The following is a 23,245-nucleotide window of genomic DNA, read 5'->3' as shown; positions in this document are numbered from 1 at the left end:
ATCTTACCCCACGCCGCAAGGCAGGCCAATCACACAGTGCATACACTTTGCCTGCCCCAACTGACCCCAAACTGTGGCTGAAAATTTCTGGTCCACCGCGACAAGGCTATCATATCGAAAACTTCGACTGCGACTTTCAAGGGTTCACAAGGCATTCGCGAACAAGCAAGACATCGTTAGTAGTTGGCAGCACATGCCACGCGACGACATCATGCCGCATTCCGATCGCGAAATCACCTCCACAAAACGGCAGAAGCTCAATGCCTCTGTCGTCAAGGCCAAGGGTCCTCAGAAGAAGAAGGGTTCCTCCATCTTTGCTCCCTTCAGAACTGTAGGCTTGGTCTCTCCAACAGGCGTTCCCTTCACCTCCATTCCCCTCGGCAAGACTACGTTTCAGATCACCACCTCGGTCGGCCGCTCTCTCCAGACCTACGACCTAAAGAGAGGTCTCAACCTCGTCTTCGTTACCCGCCCTCAGACCCCCGCCGACATCACCGCGACACATGCTTGGAAGGAGAAGGTATACGCCGCTTGGGGCAACCCTCAAAATGGCGAGCCCCAAGGTATCTGGGCCTTCCAGCGCGGCAAGAAGGTAGTTGAGCTCGAACTCCCCGCCGACCTCGACCAGCCCATCAAGCAGATCCTTATCTTCGGTTCCTGGATTGTCGCATGCGCCCAAACCCGCCTCGAAGTATGGAAGTCGGCCACCCTCGAACACTACACGACCATCTTTTCCGTCGCCGCCAAGAAGGGCGACAACGAGCTTACCGGTGGCGTCATCAACATGCCTACCTTCCTCAACAAGATCTTCGTCGGTCGCAAGGACGGTTGGGTAGAGATCTGGAACGTCAGCACCGGCAAGCTCATCTACACCATCCTTCCGCCCTCTCCGGACGCCGGCTCCGTCACCTGCATGGAGCCTACTCCGGCCCTTTCGCTGCTCGCCATCGCATACTCGAACGGCCCCCTCGTTATCCACAACGTCCTTACCGACAAGTCCTCCCTCAAATTTATGGCTGGATCCGAACACGCTCCCGTTACGAGCATCTCCTTCCGAACCGACGGTATGGGTGCTGGTCAAGATGGCACAAAGGACGGTGTTATGGCTACTGCAACAAGCATTGGTGGAGATGTTACATTCTGGGATCTCAACAAGGGCGGCAGAGTGATGGGTGTGCTCCGGAGCGCACATAACCCGCCATCACACACCGACAAGACTGTGCGCGGAGGTATCAGCAAGGTCGAGTTCCTCCCGGGACAGCCCGTTATCATGACCAGTGGTTTGGACAACTCGCTCAAGTCCTGGATCTTCGACGAATCGCCCTTCTCGCCCGTTCCCCGTATCCTTCACATGCGCAGCGGCCACGCTGCCCCCGTCAACTGCCTGCAATTCTTGCCAACCGATTTCGATGGTGCCGAAGCTGGCAACAAGTGGCTACTCAGTGGTGGCAAGGACCGGAGTCTATGGGGCTGGAGTTTGCGCCGCGATGGCCAGAGCTCCGAGCTCAGTCAGGGTGCTCTTCGCAAGAAGGCCAAGAAGGTTGGTATTCTTGCCAACACCGCCCTCGGCGGCCACGGCCCGTCTACAACCTTGGACGACCTCAAGGCTCCCGAAATCACATGCATCGCCTCCTCGCTCAACCGTGATGGCGGTATGGGCGCTATGCCAGGCAGGCAAGTTATCTGGGATAAGGGCAACGACAAGAGCAAGCCGACCAAGTCCGAGCTTGCTGCGATGACCGGCTGGGAAAGTGTAGTAACAGCTCACAAAGACGACCCCTGGGCTCGCACCTGGTTCTGGGGTCGCAAGCGTGCCGGTAGATGGGCCTTCAAGACTGGCGATGGCGCGAACGTTTCTACCGTGGCTATCAGCCCCTGCGGCAGTTTCGCCCTTGTCGGTTCCGTTGGTGGTAGCTTAGACATGTTCAACCTCCAGTCCGGCCGCCACAAGCAACGCTTCCCCTCCCGACTTACTCCCGCACAGATGCGCCAGTTGAAGATGCAGCAACTCAAGGCGCTCGACCAGGTGAGCCAGCTCGAGAAGCGCGCCTCCTCCAAGACCTCCTTTGCCCCCGGCTCGGGCAAGCACACCAAGTCCGTAACAGGCATCGTGGTCGACCCGCTAAACCGGTTCGTCATCTCGTGCTCTCTCGACGGCACCGTCAAGTTCTGGGACTTCGTCACGGGCAACCTCGTCGACGAGATCGACTGGGCGCCTATGGTGCAGATCACGGGCTGCCGCTACCACGCGGGCAACGACCTGATCGCGTTCGCGTGCGACGACCACTCAATCCGCGTCGTCGACATTGAGACCAAGCAGACCATCAGAGAGTTCTGGGGCTGCCGCAACACCATCAACGACTTCACCTTCTCCAACGACGGGCGGTGGATCGTGGCCGCCTCGCAGGACCGCGTCGTCCGCGTCTGGGACCTGCCCACGGCCCACCTCATCGACGCTTTTAGGCTCGAAAAAGCCTGCACCGCCATTGCCTTCTCCAACACGGGCGAGTACCTCGCCGGCGCCACCGAGGGCGAGCTGGGCGTGCACATCTGGACTAACAGGACGCTGTTCAAGCACGTGCCCACCAGACAAATATCCGAAAAGGACATCGCCGAGATCTCGGCCGGACCTACCAGCTCAGGCGAGGGCGGTCAGGGTCTCATCGAGGCGGCGTTCGAGGAAGAGCAAGAGGAGGAGGAGGAGGACGACAGCATGTCCGCGCCCGTTCTCGACCAGCTCAGCGCCGACATGGTCACCCTCAGCTTGGTGCCCAAGAGCAGGTGGCAGACGCTGCTGCACATCGACCTGATCAAGCAGCGCAACAAGCCCAAGGAGCCACCCAAGGCGCCCGAGAAGGCGCCCTTCTTCTTGCCTTCGCTCCGCGATGGGTCGACGAACCCGCTGCTGCTGACGGAGGGCGAGAAGAAGGATGAGGAGGAGAGTCGTATTTCGAGACTAACGCAGCTCGAGACGACGAGGACGTATCAAGCTTTTACGGCCAAGTTGTTGGAAGGTGCTGAGACGGGTGATTGTAAGTTTTTTTTCCCTCTCTCCCCTCACTGCCTCTTGACGGTTACTAACACCCCAAAAACAGATACCTTCTTCATCGACCACCTAAAATCCCTCTCCCCCTCCACCGCCGACCTCGAGTTACGCTCCCTATCCGTCGGCCTGGGTGGCGACGAGAACGAACTCCTCTACTTCATCCGCGCCATGACTCAACGTCTCGCCCAGCGCCGAGACTACGAGCTCACGCAAGCGTGGATGACCGTGTTCCTGAGACTACACTTTGACGTGATTATGGAGAGCGAGACCCTCTTGAAAGAGCTGGGCAAGTGGAAGGAGCAGCAGGAGCGGGAAAAGAAGCGGTTGGATGATTTAGTCGGGTACTGTGGTGGTGTTGTTGGATTCTTGAGGAGTCCTAGGACATAAGACATAAGCCTGGATGGACAGCGGACGGGGACGTGACGTGGCGTGGTTGTGACATATAAGCGGATCTAGTAATTACTTTCTTGCTGGCATGGATGAATGGATGAATGGATGGATGGATGGATGGGAAAATGGGATAAATAAAAAGAAGTGATATCCAATACCGCCCGCACGCACTCGTCTCATCTATCTAGTTTCTGCGTTGCTGACTGGGTGATAATGATATATGTATGAGAAAGTTCCTTGTCTCCATCCAACCTGGATGGAAAACCTTTTATTTTTGTAACTGTAACTTGTACTGATGACCCCCAGTGAGGCAGGTTACTAGATGGTTATATGACACTGGGGCTTTGCTAAATGAAAAAGAACATGTTTGAAATGCTCATTGATAGATAGTGACTGTTTACCATGATATACTTCAGATAATGTTTGGTCAATTGTAATGTACTGTTTGAAACGCCTACCATAAATGACTCCCCTGGGTTTTGATCAAGATTTTTCCGCTTTCACTTTCAGATTTTTTATTTTTTTTCTCAACACTTGCTCTTTCCTTCTTTCCTTCTTTTCTTTTTCCTTTCTCTTCTGTCATCCCCCCTTCTGTCAGTTTCATGTACATAAGGTACTTGACTTGATTATTCTCCTTTTACCGTCCTCTTTTGTTTGAACCTCTTCGACATTTCTTAGCAGGCCTCCTTTTAACTATGTCTCGGTTGGCCGACTGTCACCAGAACCAGAACCGGCTGTGTAACACCGGATGGACAGGTAGTTGGGTGTCACCACAAACTTGGAGGGACGGACGATGATGCCAGTGGAGGTAGAAAGTAATGGAACGAAAACTAAACAAAGACTATATGCTAGAGAAGCTAAATACGCGAAGTAAATAAAAAAATTGCTGTTGCTGTAGCTACCATTGTTCTGTTTGTTGTGGTGTGTTTTGTTTTGTAGTATGTATTGAGGGAGGATGAAGAACTTATTATGACTTTGAGTTTGTACTAGTGTGTGAATAACTGTAATAAAGACTTTAATTCTTCCATCTCTCACTTCCACCTGCTGCTTTGCTCTCCTTCTGCCGCCTTACAACCAAACAAAACACGCAAAATACTTACAGGCAAAATGAGGGCTCCAAAACCCAACGACAAAGAAGAAACAGGGGCAAAGAGCAACTGTAACTTCAAAGGACCAAATCTTCTCTCCGTGCCAACCGTACCATCACCAATGGTCAGAACCTACAACCCTCACCAAAACACCCAACAGACCGCCAATTCCACTGGATCTCTCAGTCCTCCTCCTTATTTCAGCCCCATACAAACGTCCATCAAGATCGAGCGTCGTTGTCAACGGCCCACTGGTCAATGAGGAATCCTAATCCTAGTTTCCTCCCTCCCAGCCGACCCAGCTCCTGGGCATGACTCTCCAGATCTTGACCTCGCCAGACCTCAAATCATCAAGCTTGAAGCTCTCGACCTTGACCTTCTTGCTCTCCCGTCCTTGCTCCCAAGCCCTGACCTTCTTCTTGGTGCCATCCCACTCGGCCACGATACCGACGTGGTCCGGCTTGCCGACCTCCATGGTATACTTGGCATGCATGGCGCCGTGCTTGCCCTGGAACTTTGCGTTTCTGATGGAGATGATGTCGCCGGGCCGGATCTCGTCGTTTTGAGTGGTGCTCGCGTTGGCCAGGTTGGAGTACACCAGGGCGCCGTAAGCGCGCGTGCCGACGGGCAGGAGGGCGTCCTTGAAGGGGCGGAGAAGTTCGAAGATCAGCGCTTGGGGAGTGCCATCGCCGACGACAGTGTCCTTCCTGCCAGACACGGCCTCACTGATGGCGCGTCCGAAACGCTCGTAGCTCTGTTCAAGCTGGTCTTGACGCAAAGTACGGGGCGGGGGTTCGTGACGCTGCTCGAGCTCAACGTCGGCCGGATCATGAGGGTTGAAGCGAACGGTGATCACGGTCTGGGAGTAATCCTGGAACAAGACGTAAATGTCGCGGGTAACGATGGTCTTGCCGGAGTGGGGATCGGAAGCAGTAGACTCCTCAGACTCATGGAGGATATCCTTGCGTCCGTGAAGCGGTGGAGGAAGGCTGTTGGGCTGCAGCCACCAAGTCGACTGGCTGGCCAGGTCGATGTCGTTAGCAACGAAGCCTGACTCCATTGACGGCCGCGTCACATCTACCGACCGCCGGACATTGGAACGCGCAACATCCATCGACTGTCGGGTTGAAGGGCGACCACTGCCGGGAGGTCCCAGGGGAGGAGCTCTTGTGTTTTGAGGAGAGTATGGCTCAGACAGAGGCGAAGTGGGCAAGGGGAATGAGGGTATCGAGGACGTTCCGTGAGTCGGCAATGAGTAGTTGTAGGGGTCGAAGTCCCCTTCCTCGTACCTAGGCATCTCTTGCATCGGAGGAGGTGGAGGCGCCGCACGTGGCACGTCGACAGACTTACGGGTCTCTACTGGAGACATGAGTGGAACAGGAGGGGGGCCGGCTCTCGGTGGTGATGTCGGGGGAAGAGGAGGTGGGCGGGACACGGGTGACCGTGGCGACGTGGGGCCATCAAAGCTCGCATCACGTTGGTGAGACTTCAGTGCATCCTTATGGGGAACAGAGGAAGCAATGTCCGTATCGTAATCACCTTCGTACTCGGTAATCTCTGCTTCCACTTCTTCGTTGTCATTGGCCCTTCCGGGAGACAAGGGTTGGCGTTGATGGAAAGATTCCGTAGTCGGCGTCCTTGGTGGTGCTGCCGGGGGAGGGGGAGGAGCCCGGGTCATCGGGACCATACCGGGAATCGGAGGAGGCAAGCGACTTTCACCCTTGGCTGACGGTGAAGCAGGAGGGAGCGGAGGGGACATGGGTGATGCCTCGTAGTACGACTGGCGTCTACCCTGTGCGATACCTGGTGAGGTTGGCGGTGATACGGGCGGAGGAGGCATCTGCGGTGTCGGCGGAGCAAGAGCCGGAAGGGGCGGCGGAGCCCGGGTGGTACGCGACGTCTCAGCGGGGCGCGGAGTATCAGACTCATCCTGTGGTCTTTCCGATAGCTCGTCATCCGATGCAGAGCCTTCACTGGGCGAGAATGTGGCCGATGCAGTCGGAGGCAGGGGAGGAGGACGGGCTGCACCAAGTTAATAGGTTATTCACAACTCGTATGAACGAATAAGCTTACCCTCGGTAGGAACAGGAGGCGGAGCTGGTCTTCCACCGGGCACAGGAGGCGGTACACCGGGATCCCTCGAAGGCACTGTCATTACTTAGAGTTAGCATGGTCAGTTGACAAGGTAACTAAATGTCCGGGACTTACATGACGGTGCCTGATGCGGTGTAGGGGCCTCAGTCTCCTCCTCTTCCTCTTCTTCCTCTTCAGACACCGGCTGCTCCGGCTCAGCCTGCTGAGGAGGACGAGCAGGCGGCGGCGGCGCATGCAACGGTGAACGGGGCTCCTCGGCTTCAGGGGAACGCACAGGTTCCGGTACCCGGGACATACCAGGAAGAGCCATCATGGTCGGGATAGGAGGCGCACGCTGAACCGGAGAAGTGGGCTGTTCTTCAGATTCCTCCACCTTCTCAGGAACGGGCTTCTTCTTCTTGGGCAGCATAGGAGGCGGGCCGCCGAAAAGGGAAATGCCAGGCATTCCGGGCAAACCCATGCCGCCTGACATCTTGGCCATTCTAGCACGCAGTTCCTCCCTACGCCGGACCTCCGGGTCAATATCTTCCTCTTCTTCTTCTTCCTCCTCTTCCTCCTCTTCGTCGTCCTCTTCCTGATCAAGCCTGGTATCGTCCTGCTTGGCGGCGGTAGCAACATGCTTGTGCTCTTCAACCTCCTCCTTTTCGGTCAGATCCTCTTGCCCTTCCGTTGTCTCGCCGGCGCCAGACATGTCGGCCTCGTTGCCATCATTGGGCTCAACGCCGAAGTTTGACTTGCGCCTGGGTGCTGGCGCACGTGGTTGGTGAGACTCATCTATTGACTTTCTGACAGTTTCTTCGGTGTCGTGTCTTTCGAGGGGTACGGCGGCAGGTTCGCCCTCCTCGGCGGCTTCGTGGGTCTCAACCTTCTTCTTGACAGGCTTCTTGGGCTTTTCCTTCTTAGCCTCATGTCGAGCAGCCGTCTCCATCTGCTGCTTCTGCAGAAGGGCCAGGCGCTCCTTGAGACTGAGCGGCTTCGGCTGGTCCTCCTCGGCCTCTCCCTCGTTTGAGGCAGCACCGGGGACGAGACCTGCCCTGGCAGCATTCTCCTGGACTTGAGCCTCTTGTTCCCTGACCTCCGGATCCTCATCGCGGCGGTAGATTTTGGCAACAGGAGCTTGCTGCGGAGGGGGGATGTAAGCATTTCTGCTGGGAGGAGGCGCAACAAAGGGTTTCTTGATGAAGTTGGCGCCAGAACTCAAACCGGTAGGCTTGAAGGGAGCAGGAGGAGGGGCCGCGGCTTTGTTGAAGGCGGCAATACGGTCCTTGAAGCTCGAGGGCTTCTCGGCGACGGGGGGAGGTCCGCCGGGCTTGGGTTGCTGTTGCTGCTGTTGTGTAGGGGCGGGCTTGGGAGGCGGAGACAGCACTCTCGGAGCTTCGGCAGGCTGCGGAACTGCCTGCGGAACCGGCGGCGGGGGAGCGGATGCCTGTGCGGGCGGAGCGGGCTTGGGCGCCGGGGGTTCGGCAGCGGGTACAGGTGCAGGCACAGGCGGAGCAGCGGAAGCAGCAGGAGTAGGCGATGGCGAGCGCACTGGTTCAGGAGCATGCTCGGGCTCCGGGGAGACTACTTGCTCGGGAGCGGCGACATGTTCGGGCTCCTTCTTGGCGGCGCGGGTTGGTCTTGTTGGGCGGGGCGGAGCTTGGGGCTCGTAGCGTTCGACGAAGTTGCGAGGGAAGATGCCCTCTTGCTTGACACCGGCGTCGTCGACGTATTCTCCGCCATACCAATCGGCATCCTCCTCGTCGGTCACGGTGATGATCTGGCCGGCGGGGAAGTTGAGATCGTCCTCATGGGGCGAGGCGTACTCGAAGATGGCCTTGACCTTGAACAACGACATGATGATGCTGCAATTGGGAAATCAACCCAAGCGGTCGGGGGAGTCGTTGTGTCGAAGTCGGGTCAAGGTAAGATTTGGGGGGTGAGTTGCGTGAGAGTGAGTGCGGGGCGGGCCCTGCGCAGGAGGCAGCAGCAGTAAGGTACTTGGTAGGTAAGCTGCAATCAGACAGACGTCGTCCTAGCGTCAGGTAGGTAGCACGAGTGTTAGTTGGTGTGAATTGAATAGATAGTTGGTGTTAAAGTCGTCTTGTTGAAGTGCGAATGTGGAGGGCGACAGCGAAGCCCATGTGTTTGGAGATTCGGTTGCCGGAGACCCGCCACTTTGATGAAGCTTGAAGTGGAAGTTGTGAAGAGAGAATGAATGGCTTCTGTCGGTGGCAGTGAATCAAGCCCCGGGATGACGCGGGGAAAGAAACACCTCGAGCATAAGCGGAAGCAGTAGTGACAGCACAAGGCGGCACTCACTGGCACCATTGATGGAGAGGCAGCGCATTGAACGCATCAGGCGATAGGCGGGCACCTCTCTGGATTGGACAGTGCTAGCTAACGATGGACTGGGCCGTCCCTGCTGTCGCACTGGGGGGCTCCGAGTGTTTCCACTTTAACAATTGTTGCTACGCCGCCGGATCACTGGACTTGCTCCGAACTCCGTTTCTTTCTCTTTGATGGTCACCTCAAGTCATATGCTCCTTCTCGTATCGGAAACTTTGTGAGATGCTCCCAGGTCTATAATCTGTGTGATCTTCTGACCGGGGATGTAATACGTTCACCTAACGAAGTTAAGCTGAACTCACTAGCTCCAACTTCGACGTGAGCACCTGTAGCTGTAGGTATATGCTATGGGGTACTTGATGCTCACTTCGACGCTGCATTAAACTTTCCAACAGTCTGAGATATTGGGGTTTCCGTGAAATATGCATATAAAGACACTGATGTCTAATATCTGAGACCGGGCATGATGAATCAAAGCCAGAAGCAGGAGGTTCAAGATGCACGCATGTACGTCCGGGAAGAGCTGGGATCATGGCTTACATGAATGCGTTGGATGATGCAACCTTTTCAGACATGTTTTGCCATGCAGCATTCGACCCAAAGAGCGAGATGAAACCGAGGGATACCTCTTGAGTTTAATTCCAAACATTACAATTTGTCTTGTCAACAACGGGAACCAATGTTTGAGCTTCCTCCTCATCATCATCATGCATAAGGTTCAGGAAGCCAACGTATCCATCATCCAAGAAACCTAAGCACTGCCATCCTGTCATCCTCAACAATGAGGCAGTACATGACAAGGATTGCTCCCTTTCCGAGCTCTTCTGTGGAGGCAGCTCAAGATTGCACGTGGGACTCATTTGCCCATGTTGTTGCCTGCCGGGATGGAATCATTCAGTTCAGTGATTATCTTATCGGCCATTCCATCATTGCGTGGAAGCTTCCATTTTGGACGGACGTTTCTTCAAAACAACATTGCCTCACAACTGAAGACATCAGCTTTGCGACAAAAGCAAAAAGACCATTGCCCGACTCTTCAAATCAACCTCGGCCGATCAAGCACAAGGACCGTCAACGCAGCTTAAGAGTTACCTCGGACATTTCAACAAACGTTTAAACACCAGCCAAAATGACTTCATCACCACCAGCCTCAAAACCGGCACCCAAATCAATCCTCAAGAAAACCACCCACCAACCCGGCTTTTCCCAACTGCCAGAAGAAACGCATCAACAGCATGCAAACAGGGACTACGTCCCCCCGGCACTCCTCCCCGTCTCCATCCCCGACCTCACCTCGCTACCGCGCGAGCAGCAGCTCGCCCACGAACAAGCCCTCCTCCTGCAACGCTTATCCGCCACCGAGCTCAAGCCCACCATCCCTCTCGAGACCATCGAGCTGTTATCCAGCTTCCCCACCCTGCGCTCTCCTGCCCACCTCCACCCTCACAATAACCTCCCCCTTTCGGCAAGCAACCCTTCTCCCCAGGACACCGCCCAGTTCCTGTCTTTAATCAAGGACTTCACGCCCACGGAATACCTCGAGTTAATCGAGGAGCGCAACTGCTTGGGCGCATGCGGCTATGTGCTCTGTCCGAGGAAGAAGAGGAATTACGAGGGGGAGTACAAGATCATCATGCGGACGGGCAATATTGCGAAAACAGAAGATCTGAATAAGTGGTGCAGCGACGAGTGCGCGGTTAGGGCGCTTTACGTAAAAGTGCAGCTGGATAATCCGAGTTACGTGACGGATTTGGAGACGGGGAGGAGGGTGGTCAAGGTTGAGTTGAGGGAGGAGAAGAAGAAGAAGCTGGCGGCGGCGGCGCAAGAGAAACAGACCGCAGAGGACAAGGCCAAAGGCAAGGCGACAAGCATCAAAGAGGCGGAGGAGAAACTGGCGTTTGACCTGGCGAGACTGGATCTCAACAGAAAGACCGAGATTGCGGATAAGGCTGCGCAGATGCAAAGAGACGCTGACGCTTTGGCTGTTGAGAGAGGCCAGGGCGGCGGTAAACTTGATAGGCTGCTGGCCGGTCAAGGTGTTGACGTTACAATCCGGGAGAAGCCAACGACTGGTCCAGCAAAGGCACCCGATCACACGAAGCCGTCTTCCACGTCTCGGAAGAAGGGCTCTGCTGAAGATGCTCACCATATGGTTGAAGGTCATAAGCCTACGTTCGGCACTGGTGCCAAGAAGCAGGAGACTACGAAGAAGGATGACAGTGAGAGCGAAAGTGAAGAGAGCGATGATGATGATATTAATGACTATATGTCCGGACGCATCCAAATAACGATGTAGTCCACACAAAGGAAGACATTTACGTTGCGAGTCAGAATCTGGGCAGAACCAGGACAATATCGCATTTACAGATCTACGTTTATAGATACCCACCCAAAGTTTAGTTCTTTTCATTTGACCCAGCAAGAACGTGAAGCCCAAGTACACGCTCAGAAGCGCATCCGATAAGAGTTCAAGCCACGAGGGCAAAGGAACGCTGCGAGTTAGCATATCACAAGGACTGAGCGTACCTTGTTGGCGGTGATCCGAGAACCGGCAGTGGAAGCGAACTCCCATCCTATCACCTGTCCCAAACCACCCCAAAAAGGTCCCAACCCAGCCCATCAACATAATCTTCACCACGGAGACACATCACACCAGGCACCACAATCCCATGCGAGGACGGGAAGAGAATTGGCAATCAAGCGTCGTCTCCGGCATTACACCAAGAGAGTCAGCGACACCTTTTGTGGGCAACCAGATCGCATTTGGTTTCGCAGATGTGACCTATGATGTTCTCACTACCATGTTCCAGATAGACGCCGAACACCAACCCAGGGACCGACACCACCGTTGTGCGTGATCCAACGCCCGATTTCCATTGTTATTTTGGTTATCGTCGACCGAGCGACATTTAGTCGCGGCGGGGACGGTCACCACCGAAGCGGCGGCCGCGCTCGACAGGCTGGGCCTGGGTAACGGGGATGACGTTGACGGGGATGGAGTCGAACTGTTTGAGGGTATGAAGTCAGACAAATTGAATCCTTACCATGGCCACATGCGCGCCAGATGCTAGAACCGAGGTGATGGTGAAAACTTACGCCGAGGTGCTTGAGGAGGTCCTTGGTCTCGGTGTCGACGTCGAGCTGACCGCTCTCGGAGTTCTGGGTGAAGTCGAGAGCGGAGATCTCGGGAACGTACTGATCCTTGCGCTCACGCTCCTCCTCCTGCAGCTTGAAGGAGATACCGCGGACGGGGCCACGCTGGATACGCTTCATCAAGTGAGTGGTGTAGCCGGCAATCTATTTGGTTAACCAGGTTAGCTTTACCGTCCATCCCCCTTCCGCCTGTCTCCTTTTCCGGCCCATCTCTGGACCCTCTTCGCAGAAAACGCACCTTGTTGCGGAGGCGCTTGGAGGCAATGATGGCGATCTCATCGCAGATGCGCTTGTTGGTCTCGAAGTCGAGAGTCAACTTGGGGTAGTACCGCTCAATGATGACCTTGGCGGACTTCTTGACAGTCTTGGTACGAACGCGACCCATTTTGCCGGCTTTGCTGCTGCTTTGCTGCTGAAGGAGGGGAGTTGACGGGTTACGTTGTCAAGGACAAGAAGACGTGAACAAACACGATGTCGAACTTTTCTGGTCTGGCAATATCCGAGTCGGGGCGGGTTGTGGGGTCAGTGCACGCCCAGGTTTGGCCGTTAGGGCACGCACTTAAGCCTCCTGTGGCTGATACTGGATGTGGCTGGTCTTGGCCCGCCCGGGCACGTGACCCCAATTGTTTACACCCATTGTCGGCCCCTGAATCGATCCGCGGATGCTTCCTTAATTCCACAGTGACGGTTATTTATTCTCAGGCAATAACAACACATTGTCCTAGACCGCTTGATTCGGTAATTGCCAGCATAGCCCATCATCGAGATCTTCATAATCGCTTTATATTTTACACATTTCGAATGTTACAGTGAATGCCAGTTTATGACTGGCTTGCGAGGGGGCGGTACGTATTCTCATCATGCATCCGCATCTACAGTGTACAAATACCCCGACCGCATCCTTTCAGGTTCTTGCCAGATTGTGGGTATCTCATTGACTGTCCGCCGGAAAGCATTCGTGTTCCCACTTCTGCTTAAGGACCGGCTTACTGGAGACCATAGCCAGTCGAGCCCGACATGGTAGGGGGGTTGGAGGACGAGTCGGGGTTCTCGTACTTGCCCCTAAGCCTAGCAGCAGTCAAAGAAATCCTCTTGAATTGCTTTTCCTGGCGCGTGGGAGCAGAACCGAAGATGCGCTCTGTCGTCTCGCCGGTCAACTCTTTGGCGATAAGGACATCCGTGGCCTTGGCATCATTGACAATCAGCTGTACCCGGCCAGCCGAGTCGACTGTCGCCTTCTCAACGTTGACCCAAATCTTGGCACCGCCTTCAATGGAGGGATCGAACTTCTCAACAACGGCGTTGCCCTTCATGTTGCTGTGGCCTGAGCCAAGTGGTCCGTCGGCGACGAAGCCAGCAACACCAACCTTGGCATCCTGTCCGAGACCTCCCCTGCGCGGCTTGAGCACTCTAGCCATGACGGGCGGGTGGCTCTTTTGCGGTCCATAGATCGGGTGGTTGTCAAGGTAGGCCGCAGTACGGAGATATGAGATACCGGCCGAGGGGTGGGTGATGGGAGGACCGCGTCCACCGTACGGGCTGTCGGTTGCGCGCAAGTTGATCATCAAGGAGTTCTGGTGACGCGCTTCAGCAGCCTGAGGAGGCTTGAGCGGTGCAAGATCCAAGAACTGGCCGACCAAATCGTAGAGCAGCTGGTTATCGTTGCGCAGGCGGCGCAGGTATTCGGTCACCTCCTCATCCGAAATGGACTCCGGCTTGAACGGCTTCTGTGTCTCCGCAACCGCATCGCCCCTCAGTGCAGCCGTCTCCTGCAGCTCCCTGTTCACGGCCTCCGTCTTCTGAGCCGCAAGCTTCTTCTGAATGAATTTACGGAACTCGGCGCGCTTTGGTCTGACGGTCTTGGCGAGGTAATCCCTGAACTCGCCGGGGGTCATGCCGGCCAGCCAAGGGCCACTGAACTTCCATCTCTTTTCGGCTTCCTGGATTTGCTCGTCCGGGCTGAAAGCGGTAACATCGGTGTCGGCCTCGAAGACGGACCGCTGGACGGGGCGGAAAAGTCGGGAAGGATCGCTGACTTCGGATGGTGTGCTGATGGGGATGTTGAGGGCTTGGAACTTCTTGAGCGTAAGGCCGTGCTGGGTGCCGGAAGCGAAGTCGGTAATCTCTTCGATCGAGTCCATCTCCTTGACCTTGACCATGCCATACGTGCTGGTGGTTGTTAACCTGAGGGGGAGCGGGCGCTTCAGACCCCAATCTCCACGAGCGCGGGAAGATTCAAAGGTGGCTAGGACCTGCTGAGTCGGAAACGCTTCGGTGGGCGTTTTCTCGTTGTTCTGCGAAAGCTTGTTGCTGGGCGGAGGGGGAATCGGCTGAGGCAGCGAGAACATGCGCGAGGAACGGAGGAGCGCGCCTCCGGGCGACAAACTCCGGGAGGAAGCCATCGTGTATTCGAGGTGCCGTCGAGATGCCGGTGGCTTCGGTTGACGGGCGTCGAGGTTTGGCACGGCTCGTGGGGACGTTGATCGCCGTGATGGAGGACTCAAGTCCGCGAAAATTCAAAGCTCGGACCGTGTTCTGTTGCTCAGTCGCATGCGCATATTGGCGCATTGGCCAGGCGGGCCGGGTAGCTGGCTCTCTGGGCCGGCACAAGCGGGGCCGTGAAATAAACGCCAAGCAATCAACATCAACAGCCCTAACCCTGAATCTACGAATGTACAAGTAAGATACAACAGGACCTACGCTCAGCCAACAGGTAGCTACTCGCGCAGCTTTACATGGACAATCACTCGTGATACGCGCAAGTAACAGAAAGAGAGTGTGGAGAGTTTGAACCAAGTTCCAAGCGGTCTTAGCTTTCAAACAAGTCAATACCTACGGTCTTCAGAGCGTTTACAGCCCACGACGGGTAGCTCTTTCTATCTGGGTATAGGTTGTTGAAGAACTCTTTAACAAAGGCCGGGAACTTGTCGGCAATAATGGCGTCCCTGGCACCTCCCATGAGATGCAGCTGATACCACACGTTGTGAATGGTCAGCAGGTGTGCTGCCACCGTTTCCTTGGCCGAATTATGATGCACAAACGCCCTTGTGACGCCGATGGCTCCCTCTTGGTCGACAGGCCTGCAGCATGGGCACCCGCAGCCGTCCTCGATCGGTCCAAAGTCTTTGGCATACTGTTCCTTCTTCATGTTGAGCACACCGTGCTTCGTGATGGCATTGCCGAACCGCGCCGTACGTGTAGGCCAGACGCAGTCGAACATATCGGCTCCCAAAGCAGTGCTGACGACCAGGTCTTCAGGGTAGCCAATACCCATGACATAGCGAGGCTTCAACTCGGGAAGAAGCTCTGTGCATGCGGCCACGACCTTGCAGAAATCGTCCTTGGCCTCACCACCACTGAGACCTCCGATGGCAATGCCTGGGGTGTCGCGGGCCACCATTTCACGGCAGCACTCCCTGCGCATCTCCAAGTCCAAACCACCCTGGATGATGCAAAACAGATTTTGGCGGTCGGGATTCTTGTGAGCCTTGATGCAGCGGTCCAGCCAGCGTACACTGCGCTCCATGGCCTCACGCATACGGGCCTTGTCCGGGTGAGTGGTCACCAAGACGTCGTCAAGCTGCATCATAATGTCGGATCCAATCGAGTTTTGAAGGCTCATTGAGTGTTCGGGGGTGAGGAGCATGGGCGACCCATCGTGGGGAGAGAGGAATCGAACTCCTTCTTCGGTGACCTTTGCGAGCTTAAGGAGAGATACCATTTGGAAACTGAACGAGAAAGTCAAGTTAGCAAGGCGTCGGCACTTAAACCACTGGTTACAACAAGGCGCATGCATACCCTCCACTGTCGGTCAACAGGTTGTGCTTCCAGCCCTGGAGTTTGTGAGCGCCGCCAACAGCATCGAGAACCTCCTGACCAGGCTTCAATCCTAGATGGTAGGTATTGTTGAGACAAAGGCGGCATCCTGTGCTCTCAAGTTGCTCCGGGGTGATGCCCTTCAGAGAGGCCTGAGTAGCCACGGGCATGAAGATGGGGAGGTTGACGGGTCCATGGGGAAGAGTCAAGATGGAAGCGCGGGCCCTTGTTGTCTAGTTCCATAGTATGTGTTGAGGTTAGTAACAGACATCCGTTGCGGAGATCCCACTTATACGGACAGGACTTGATAGTATCCAGCCGTATGGAGACCTTCATATTCCCAGGCTTCGGGTTCCAGAACAACAGACTCGTACTTCCACTTACGGAGCATTTGGCGACCAGCTCAAAGGTGAGCGCAGCCGAGGAAGCCTTGTTTGAAGCCATCCTTTGAACAATCGACATTCTCCGCAGCGAGGAGGAGGTCAAAAAGGCACAAGCAGGCTGCAGCTCAGGTCCCTCACGAGGTCCGTGGATGGATGCAGAGAACTGTTGGAGCCTTGCATGCGCATCGAATTGGAGAAAAAAACATGGGACCAATGGCCCGACCCCACCCCTTGACAAGTCGAGTTTGGGCATGGATCGACGTTCCCCGCCAACCCGCCTTGTCTTCAGGGTTCAGGCCTGCCCACCCAGGTATCGTTCCGCGCTGCTGAAGGGTGGCCTACTTTCCGATTTTGCGATAAATCAAAAGTGGAACTTTGAAGCCCCTGGACTTTTTGTTTACGACATCAGACAACGGCCGTTTCTTGGCATTCTCAACTGTCATACGACTTTGGAGTCTTTTTGGCCATGCACATGCCAACTTTTTGCTGAATTTTTCTCCCAATGCACAAAGCGCTTCACATCTCGCATTCCCATGTGTGCGCTAGACTCGACGCAAAGATGCAATTCCGATCCACGGCCGGGTCTAACTGTTCCCCTGCCACGGTTGCATTGTAGGGACACAGACGCATGGCAGGATATCTTCATGCCGAATGACCGAGATAAGTGAGAAGAGTACTTCGTTCATCTCATGTAAGCCAACAGTTTGGGCAAAGACAAAGATGGTCAAAGTCGGGAGAGCAGCCCCTGGCAAATCCGAGTTGGCTAGTTGGCCAGCCATGGGCGGCGATGATGTGTCTCAACGCTGATCAGTGCGGCGCGTTACCGTTTCCGTTGGTTTACACATGGACCTGAGGTCATCGAAGGAGCAACAAAGTCACAGTCAGTGAACATCCATTGCTGGTTGGGCCGTCCTCACCGTCACAGCGCAGGGCCTCAGCTCGTTCAACCGAATTGGCCGTGGCATAGCATAGCCAAACGAGATGACAATGAAACGGTCTATAATAGCCAAACGCCCATTGTCGTCTGGGCCCGGACTGCCCGTCTCATTGCTCGCTCCTTCATCACTCCGGCCTCGGCTGCGTCCATGACCAACCCTGGCGATATCCATTGACTCAAGCACTAAACAGTTGTGACGAGAATACCCCGGACACAATCCCCACAAAAACCTTATTCTAGAACGCAAAAGGTTTTGTTTCGGTCGAATAGTATGTTGTCAGGTTTAGGTTTCGAGTCCCGTGGTCATATATCTTGCCTGGGTTGACGCTGCTCACTTCTACTTTACCTTCCGCCTCCTTCTTCCATTTTTCTTCTCGAGGTCTCCTTTCTCTTTACCACTTCCTCCATATCACGACCACAAGCCTCGCCATACTGTACCATACCACTCAGTGATGCAATAAGGCTCGAAACAGACAAGCAAACAAACCTCATGTCCGACCTGAGTCACAATACACTCACCATGGACGAAACCGCTCCCACCACTGCCCCAAGGGCCTTCACCCTCTTCCCATTCCTCCCCACCGAGCTCCGCCTCGCAATCTGGCAAGCCTCCTGCCACCCTCGCATCCTCGAAATCCATTACTGCCCCTCCCAAGACCGATGCTTCACCCCCTCCAAGCCGCCCGTCATCCTCTCCGTCTGCCGAGAATCCCGCCACGAAGCGCTCTCGCGCATCTACGCCAAAGCTTTCGGGACGCGCACTCACCCTTCTGGATCCATCTACTTTGCTCCCGAACTAGACATCCTTTACATACCGCGGTATTACGAAGAGGAAGAGGACTTTCATCACCACCAGAAAGGAGGACGTGGACTCGAACAAGAACAGAAGGACAGGCAGAGGAGGATCATGTCCATGGGCTACAGCGAGACGGCCCGGGATTTTGGCCAGTACGTCCTCAACACCACGGAGCTGGTCAAGAACCTGGCGATCGATCATGTCAGACCGGAGATTAGGAGACCATGGGAGACGTACAGCAAGTTCTGTCTGATCAGGAGCTTTCCCAACTTGGAGAGAGCGTTTTTGATTTTGGATAACGCCACCACCACCACCACTTCTACGACGACGACAATACTGGGCCACACAGCAGTGGAAGAAGTGGAGGAAGAGGAAGATGAGGAAGACCAAATCGAATTCATCGACCCCACCGAAAGCAAGGAAGAAATCATGCGACTCATGGAAAACGTAAGCGCTTCGTTCACCCACGAGGTCGGGGTGGGAGTTACTACACGGTTTGAGGAGGAGAGTGGTGGTGGAAACAGAAACGATCATGGAGCTCAGGAACAACAGCATTTTGATTGCTGTCTGGATCATGCACCGGCAGGGCGAAAAGGCGGGGATGAGCTGGCGCTGATACCGAAGACCAAGGTTCATCATCATCACAGTCCTCATCAGGCCCCATGGCAGAGTCATACTTCGTCGTTTGTGTCTTGTGTGTGATTGGGGAATAGGAAAGAGACGGAGAGCAAGTTATTGGTTCTAAATGGTTAAAATTATATGGGTAGCGATCAAAAGCGGTGATTTAGGAGAGTTCTTTGGCGAACTCATGGAGGTTAACATTAGCTGGCGTACGGGACACAATGTCTTAATGGTTAATTTTCTTTAATTTCTCGATGTTCGAACTTCGCAAGCCTCCACAAGTGAAAGGTTCCCGCCTAGAAAGGACATACATTTTCGAACTGCATTTATACCAAGCCTCGTGCAATTGAAGTCACTGGCATTGAATCTTGGTCTTATCCCTAATCGCACGGAGCCGCAAGACCCATGGAAAATACAATGTGCACGGAGAAAAGGACGGGAACGTTGCTGCTTATTCTCACAGTCGCCTCATTCGTCACTTGCGAACAGAACCAAGCACCTTTCTGGTCAACAAACAAAACAGTCAAGACATTCATTTGATAAGTCTCGCTTGAAAAAATAAGCCAGTGAGACTTAGGGGGACCGAACCACCATGCTCCCTCCAGCTGCGAAAACCTACGAAAACTGTACCACGGGATACCCGCGCACCCGGCAATGATTTCATGAACGGAACCGCTCGGTCATTTGGCCAATTGACGGACCGCTCTGGAATTAAGGGCTCGGTGCCGGACCTTATACGAGGTGGTCCAGCGGGTGTGGTGGCTGGGTGAAGATGAAGGGCAGAGATGGGAGACGGGATGGGATGAAAGTTGGAAGGCGGGACTCGTAGGTACCTACCGTACCGAACGGAGCAGAGCATGCAACAATCTGACTGACATTTTGCTTCCCGATACGATGCTGCATGTATTGAACGCTCAGATCAGCAAGATATATCCAGGTCCCTTTGCGCAGAGGTAAGTGTTGTTACCACATGTCCCTTGCTGAAGATCATGTCCAAGCCAGTCATTTGGGTCAATATCACATATGGAATTGTTTTCAGTTCCTCTTTGTAGTATCCAAACCGACTCCAACGCCAATTTCTTTCGCAAGAAGCTCAACATGAACTCCTCCCACTCCCTATCACCATTTGGCCTGGCCGTTACTAAATTCCCAAAACTCATTATCATTATTCACATATCGCTTTCTTTCTTTTGGCCGGACCATAACCTTCTTAAAACAACCCAACCCAACCGGCCATTCCTCCTAGTGACCTTCCCCTTAAACGACCAAATACCCAGCAACAGCAACCAACCCATTAACAACCCACGCAGCCACCCCTCCCAACGGCTGCTGAACCATCATGGCGCCCGCCGCGCTGGACCTGCTCGACGAAACAGCCGGCGCCTCCGTCTCCACGATCCTCGTCTGAGTGACGGCAGTCGTCACGTCATCATCAACATCGCTGCTGCTCGCAGTGCCGGTGGGCAGACCGAAAGCGGGGCGGTTGGTAAGACTTGATTCGTCGTCGCCGCCAGAGCTCTGGGTGGCTTTGACGGAGAGAGAGGAACCGGCGCCGGCGCCGGCGGCGCAGATGGTTTCGAGGACTTCGACCACTGATAAAATTGGTTAGTAAGAGTGACTGGTGTGGGTACGGGGAGTGGTCGGTTAGTGACATACCTGTTACATCCTCAGGAGAGTTCGACTTGGCCCAGGGAAGACAGCTGCTAGCCCAGTTCTGAACCTGGGTGTTGGTCTTGCCCGAGGTGTCGTGGCACAAGCAGGAGACGACCTCGTCCTCGTCGTCGCCGGCGCAGCGGCTGGCGATGGAAACGACGGAAGAGCATGCTGTGGGAATCACGGGGGCGGAGGTAATGGTGGCGCGGGAGGTAGTAGCCGCAGCAGATGGCGGCTTAGTTGTTGATGGCGCGGCTGCAGCTCCGCACTCGTAGCTGGCGCAGACGGTGTATACGGCTCCGTATACTGAGAGAGAAAGGTGTTAGGATACAGAACCTTTTCTTTTTCTGCAGGCCCATGAGGAGGGAGGGAGGGATTCGTCATACCTGAAGCCAAGGATGGGTTTTGAAGAGCAGTGCTGACATAGGCGGCGCAGTTCGAGTACACCGGGTCCAGCTCACTGTTGCCCTGGCAGCAGACACAGGCCGCCTGGGACGCCTCGGGGACGCTTTCGGCGATAGATCCGGCGGCGGAGCAGGACATCACCACGGAGCTGACCGAGTTACAGGCTTTGTATCCGGCATCTGTTGATGCGGCCGCATTGACCGCATTGTTCGCCGCGAGGGCTTTGAGACCAAGGCCGTAAAACTCGAAGGCCGTGGCACTACCGGCCAGAAGAAGAGGCGAAAGGTACTTGAGAGGCATTGTTCGGGATCGTCTCTTTTCGGGTTTGGGATACTGTCACCACCGTGATTGAGAAGGTCCTGGAATAGGTAATGTACACTGACACGACAGGCTAACACCACAGGAACCAAGAAAGACAAAACAGAAAGAAAGATGAAGTGAAGGGGCCATGGCGGTGATATAACTTTCGACATCATTCCTCTAGCGCTTACACTGAATGTAATGACAGGGCTGGACCACTTCGAGGCACCAGACATTGCAGACCAACAGGCCGGCTGGGCCATGCTGACACCGGGACCAGACCTGATCGGGACCCAGGACCCTGGGATCTGCCCAGAGATAGCTAGACTATTAGATGTGGCGCTAAGTCTAATGCGGGAGTGTCTGCCGTGGAGCAAGGATCGAGAACAAATAAGACCTGCGGCTGAGTCGATGAATTGAGACTTTTTGAGCCTTTGGAGAGATCCAGATTCACTGAAGAGAATAGCTCATCCATGGGAAAAGAAGAATAGTAGAGAGCTGTGGTTGAGTGCACAACGAAGGTAACTCCTGCCATCACTCTAACATCACACATAGACCGCATCCCGTCTGTCGTGACTTCAATCGTAAAAGTGTGACGAGATACTTGTAAGCTCGCGAAGGTCTCTCAAAAGGGAAAAACGCCTGGGCTGTCATCATTGGCTGTCATGCAATGTTGCCCAAGTGGCATCTCGTATGCACCACAACGGAACTGGGGCTGAATCGGACCGTCACACTCGTGTTGAGGAACGTTTTAAGGTTCGGAAAGCAGGCCGACTTGGCCTAAATATGGAATTGAAATCATTGGGCAACGACAAAGTCCCGCTGAGCAGAATCGAGCCGTCATCTCCAGAAAACAGCCATGAGGTTGATTTGTGCACTTCGAGTTGTCTTGAGTGAATCTGAAGGCATTCCCGCTGTCGTCTGGCATCGTCAGTCAACTTGTGCAGGCTAAATGGATGACACCACACCTCTAATATGTCCAAGGCAAACAGTGTTTAGAAGACGCTGCACGCTGTCGTGGCTCCATTAGTTGTCTTGTTGGTTGCTCAAGCTTCCGGATCGGTAGTGGGTAGGTTCTTTGTTTAACATCCCATCCCGTTTCGGAATGGATTGCGAAAAGAAAGAACTTGTGCAGTTTAGGAAAATAGGGAAGGAAAATGCTGAGAACTGAACCATGACAAGTGTCTGACGGAATGGGGTTTGGTGTTAGGTTCGAAAAGCAAGAGGGCATCCACACTTGCACAACAAGCGCGCGGCAAGCGGCATATGAAATGTTACCATGTTGTTTGAAAAAGCAAAGGCGCCAAGCAGGCAGGGGCACGATTTGAAAATGTCCACTCGTTCACTCCTTGAGCGGGAGCGGCACGTGCACGAACGGTCCACCGGACAGGCACCAGAAGCCCCACAAGATTCCATGTTCTCGTTGTTGCTCTTATCTTATCTCTCAAGTCACGTGCAGCTACTAGAGCAAGGAACAAGCTTTAGCTCAGGAGCTGAGCTGCAAGCACTTAAATTGACCCCCTTCAGTTCTCAGCTATGACGTCCGACGCGTTAGCGCGCCACTTACACACCCTCACCCAAGTGACCCAACTTAACGCCCAGACCAACAAGGAGAAGCGAGGCACATCAAGGAACCAGGACCCCAAAGGCCGAGATGAGATGGGAGATTACGCTCGCTCCGGTTCATCAAAGTTGCTCTGGAGAACCCGAAGCTCTGGACTACGAGAGGTCCCCGTTGTCCCCATGTCTCCATCACTTCCGGGACAAATGATGATTTGATATTTTTGTCCTCAGCTGTCTCTGAGTCTTCCATTGCCGCGGGATTGTTTATCGAATTACTGTCTTTTTGTTGTATCTTTTTGTCTCCTTTTTCTTCTACCATCTCTAATATCTCACTTCTGCGATAGCACCAAAGTCGATATACCCTACCCTATACGCCTCTCTCATTGGAATCTTTCTTGTTTTTGTTTTAGAAATTCTACAGAGCTCTCCCTTGAGGTTTCCATCACTGTGACCACCAGCTCCTAATTCTTTAATTCCGTTTACCCTCCAAAGAACCACCGAAACATTGTATCGGTTGTTGATTGTTATCCATTATCTTCACTGAATCACAGTACCTGCACCTTGCTTGAGGCAGGTGCTTGTGCAGTGCAGGAAGCAGCTTTCATCCCAACTTGGACCCAAGAGAAACCAACCCCTCCAGATAACGCTGACGGTACCGTGACCACCGGTACA

At 54.4% G+C, this 23,245-nt stretch overlaps 8 protein-coding genes across 8 annotated transcripts; 3 read left to right on the top strand and 5 right to left on the bottom strand.

Annotated features, from left to right (window-relative positions):
- Nucleotides 1-154: 154 nt before the first annotated feature.
- Nucleotides 155-3,793, top strand: SMAC4_07377 (uncharacterized protein). Its single transcript, XM_003347954.3, has 2 exons — nucleotides 155-3,032; nucleotides 3,096-3,793. The coding sequence occupies exons 1-2, from the start codon at nucleotides 194-196 to the stop codon at nucleotides 3,431-3,433; spliced, it is 3,177 nt and encodes a 1,058-aa protein (XP_003348002.2). The 5' UTR covers nucleotides 155-193; the 3' UTR covers nucleotides 3,434-3,793.
- A 451-nt stretch (nucleotides 3,794-4,244) lies between these two features.
- SMAC4_07376 (uncharacterized protein) lies at nucleotides 4,245-8,733 on the bottom strand. The gene is made up of 3 exons (XM_003347953.2): nucleotides 6,733-8,733; nucleotides 6,598-6,672; nucleotides 4,245-6,546 (listed from the first exon to the last, which is right to left on the bottom strand). The coding sequence occupies exons 1-3, from the start codon at nucleotides 8,453-8,455 to the stop codon at nucleotides 4,799-4,801; spliced, it is 3,546 nt and encodes a 1,181-aa protein (XP_003348001.1). The 5' UTR covers nucleotides 8,456-8,733; the 3' UTR covers nucleotides 4,245-4,798.
- Nucleotides 8,734-9,922: 1,189 nt separating this feature from the next.
- SMAC4_07375 (uncharacterized protein) lies at nucleotides 9,923-11,242 on the top strand (the record flags this gene model as incomplete). The annotated part of the gene is made up of 1 exon (XM_003347952.2): nucleotides 9,923-11,242. The coding sequence occupies exon 1, from the start codon at nucleotides 10,076-10,078 to the stop codon at nucleotides 11,240-11,242; it is 1,167 nt and encodes a 388-aa protein (XP_003348000.1). The 5' UTR covers nucleotides 9,923-10,075.
- Nucleotides 11,243-11,688: 446 nt separating this feature from the next.
- Nucleotides 11,689-12,588, bottom strand: SMAC4_07374 (40S ribosomal protein eS17). The gene is made up of 3 exons (XM_003347951.2): nucleotides 12,338-12,588; nucleotides 12,043-12,243; nucleotides 11,689-11,951 (listed from the first exon to the last, which is right to left on the bottom strand). The coding sequence occupies exons 1-3, from the start codon at nucleotides 12,482-12,484 to the stop codon at nucleotides 11,856-11,858; spliced, it is 444 nt and encodes a 147-aa protein (XP_003347999.1). The 5' UTR covers nucleotides 12,485-12,588; the 3' UTR covers nucleotides 11,689-11,855.
- A 289-nt stretch (nucleotides 12,589-12,877) lies between these two features.
- SMAC4_07373 (mitochondrial 37S ribosomal protein bS1m) lies at nucleotides 12,878-14,501 on the bottom strand (the record flags this gene model as incomplete). Its single annotated transcript, XM_003347950.3, has 1 exon — nucleotides 12,878-14,501. The coding sequence occupies one exon, from the start codon at nucleotides 14,499-14,501 to the stop codon at nucleotides 13,086-13,088; it is 1,416 nt and encodes a 471-aa protein (XP_003347998.2). The 3' UTR covers nucleotides 12,878-13,085.
- A 392-nt stretch (nucleotides 14,502-14,893) lies between these two features.
- On the bottom strand, nucleotides 14,894-16,432 carry SMAC4_07372 (uncharacterized protein). The gene is made up of 3 exons (XM_003347949.3): nucleotides 16,300-16,432; nucleotides 15,898-16,148; nucleotides 14,894-15,827 (listed from the first exon to the last, which is right to left on the bottom strand). Exons 1-3 carry the CDS (start codon nucleotides 16,375-16,377, stop codon nucleotides 14,909-14,911), a joined length of 1,248 nt encoding a protein of 415 aa, XP_003347997.2. The 5' UTR covers nucleotides 16,378-16,432; the 3' UTR covers nucleotides 14,894-14,908.
- Nucleotides 16,433-17,725: 1,293 nt separating this feature from the next.
- Nucleotides 17,726-18,733, top strand: SMAC4_07371 (uncharacterized protein; the record flags this gene model as incomplete). Its single annotated transcript, XM_003347948.2, has 1 exon — nucleotides 17,726-18,733. One exon carries the CDS (start codon nucleotides 17,726-17,728, stop codon nucleotides 18,731-18,733), a length of 1,008 nt encoding a protein of 335 aa, XP_003347996.2.
- A 736-nt stretch (nucleotides 18,734-19,469) lies between these two features.
- SMAC4_07370 (uncharacterized protein) lies at nucleotides 19,470-21,579 on the bottom strand. The gene is made up of 3 exons (XM_003347947.2): nucleotides 20,692-21,579; nucleotides 20,309-20,611; nucleotides 19,470-20,244 (listed from the first exon to the last, which is right to left on the bottom strand). The coding sequence occupies exons 1-3, from the start codon at nucleotides 21,008-21,010 to the stop codon at nucleotides 19,910-19,912; spliced, it is 957 nt and encodes a 318-aa protein (XP_003347995.1). The 5' UTR covers nucleotides 21,011-21,579; the 3' UTR covers nucleotides 19,470-19,909.
- Between the last annotated feature and the right edge of the window lie 1,666 nt (nucleotides 21,580-23,245).

This window comes from Sordaria macrospora, chromosome 3, assembly GCF_033870435.1.
Source record: "Sordaria macrospora chromosome 3, complete sequence".
Taxonomy (NCBI): domain Eukaryota; kingdom Fungi; phylum Ascomycota; class Sordariomycetes; order Sordariales; family Sordariaceae; genus Sordaria; species Sordaria macrospora.
The sequence above is the reverse complement of the archived record's forward strand: the minus strand, read 5'-3'. Positions and strand labels throughout refer to the sequence as shown.

What these genes read in the sequence shown, in the direction of transcription:
- SMAC4_07377 (XM_003347954.3), top strand. Translation starts at nt 194, where the DNA reads ATGCCACGCGACGACATCATGCCGCATTCCGATCGCGAAATCACCTCC. An exon ending in AGGTGCTGAGACGGGTGATT is followed by an intron (nt 3,033 to 3,095) that starts GTAAGTTTTTTT and finishes CCCCAAAAACAG; the next exon opens with ATACCTTCTTCATCGACCAC.
- SMAC4_07370 (XM_003347947.2), bottom strand. Translation starts at nt 21,010, where the DNA reads ATGCCTCTCAAGTACCTTTCGCCTCTTCTTCTGGCCGGTAGTGCCACG. An exon ending in AAACCCATCCTTGGCTTCAG is followed by an intron (nt 20,612 to 20,691) that starts GTATGACGAATC and finishes TTTCTCTCTCAG; the next exon opens with TATACGGAGCCGTATACACC. An exon ending in CTCTCCTGAGGATGTAACAG is followed by an intron (nt 20,245 to 20,308) that starts GTATGTCACTAA and finishes CAATTTTATCAG; the next exon opens with TGGTCGAAGTCCTCGAAACC.
- SMAC4_07376 (XM_003347953.2), bottom strand. Translation starts at nt 8,455, where the DNA reads ATGTCGTTGTTCAAGGTCAAGGCCATCTTCGAGTACGCCTCGCCCCAT. An exon ending in ACCGCATCAGGCACCGTCAT is followed by an intron (nt 6,673 to 6,732) that starts GTAAGTCCCGGA and finishes AAGTAATGACAG; the next exon opens with TGCCTTCGAGGGATCCCGGT. An exon ending in GCCTCCTGTTCCTACCGAGG is followed by an intron (nt 6,547 to 6,597) that starts GTAAGCTTATTC and finishes AACTTGGTGCAG; the next exon opens with CCCGTCCTCCTCCCCTGCCT.
- SMAC4_07374 (XM_003347951.2), bottom strand. Translation starts at nt 12,484, where the DNA reads ATGGGTCGCGTTCGTACCAAGACTGTCAAGAAGTCCGCCAAGGTCATC. An exon ending in CCAAGCGCCTCCGCAACAAG is followed by an intron (nt 12,244 to 12,337) that starts GTGCGTTTTCTG and finishes TTAACCAAATAG; the next exon opens with ATTGCCGGCTACACCACTCA. An exon ending in ACCTCCTCAAGCACCTCGGC is followed by an intron (nt 11,952 to 12,042) that starts GTAAGTTTTCAC and finishes ACCCTCAAACAG; the next exon opens with TTCGACTCCATCCCCGTCAA.
- SMAC4_07372 (XM_003347949.3), bottom strand. Translation starts at nt 16,377, where the DNA reads ATGTCGATTGTTCAAAGGATGGCTTCAAACAAGGCTTCCTCGGCTGCG. An exon ending in AGCTGGTCGCCAAATGCTCC is followed by an intron (nt 16,149 to 16,299) that starts GTAAGTGGAAGT and finishes CTATGGAACTAG; the next exon opens with ACAACAAGGGCCCGCGCTTC. An exon ending in CTGTTGACCGACAGTGGAGG is followed by an intron (nt 15,828 to 15,897) that starts GTATGCATGCGC and finishes TTTCTCGTTCAG; the next exon opens with TTTCCAAATGGTATCTCTCC.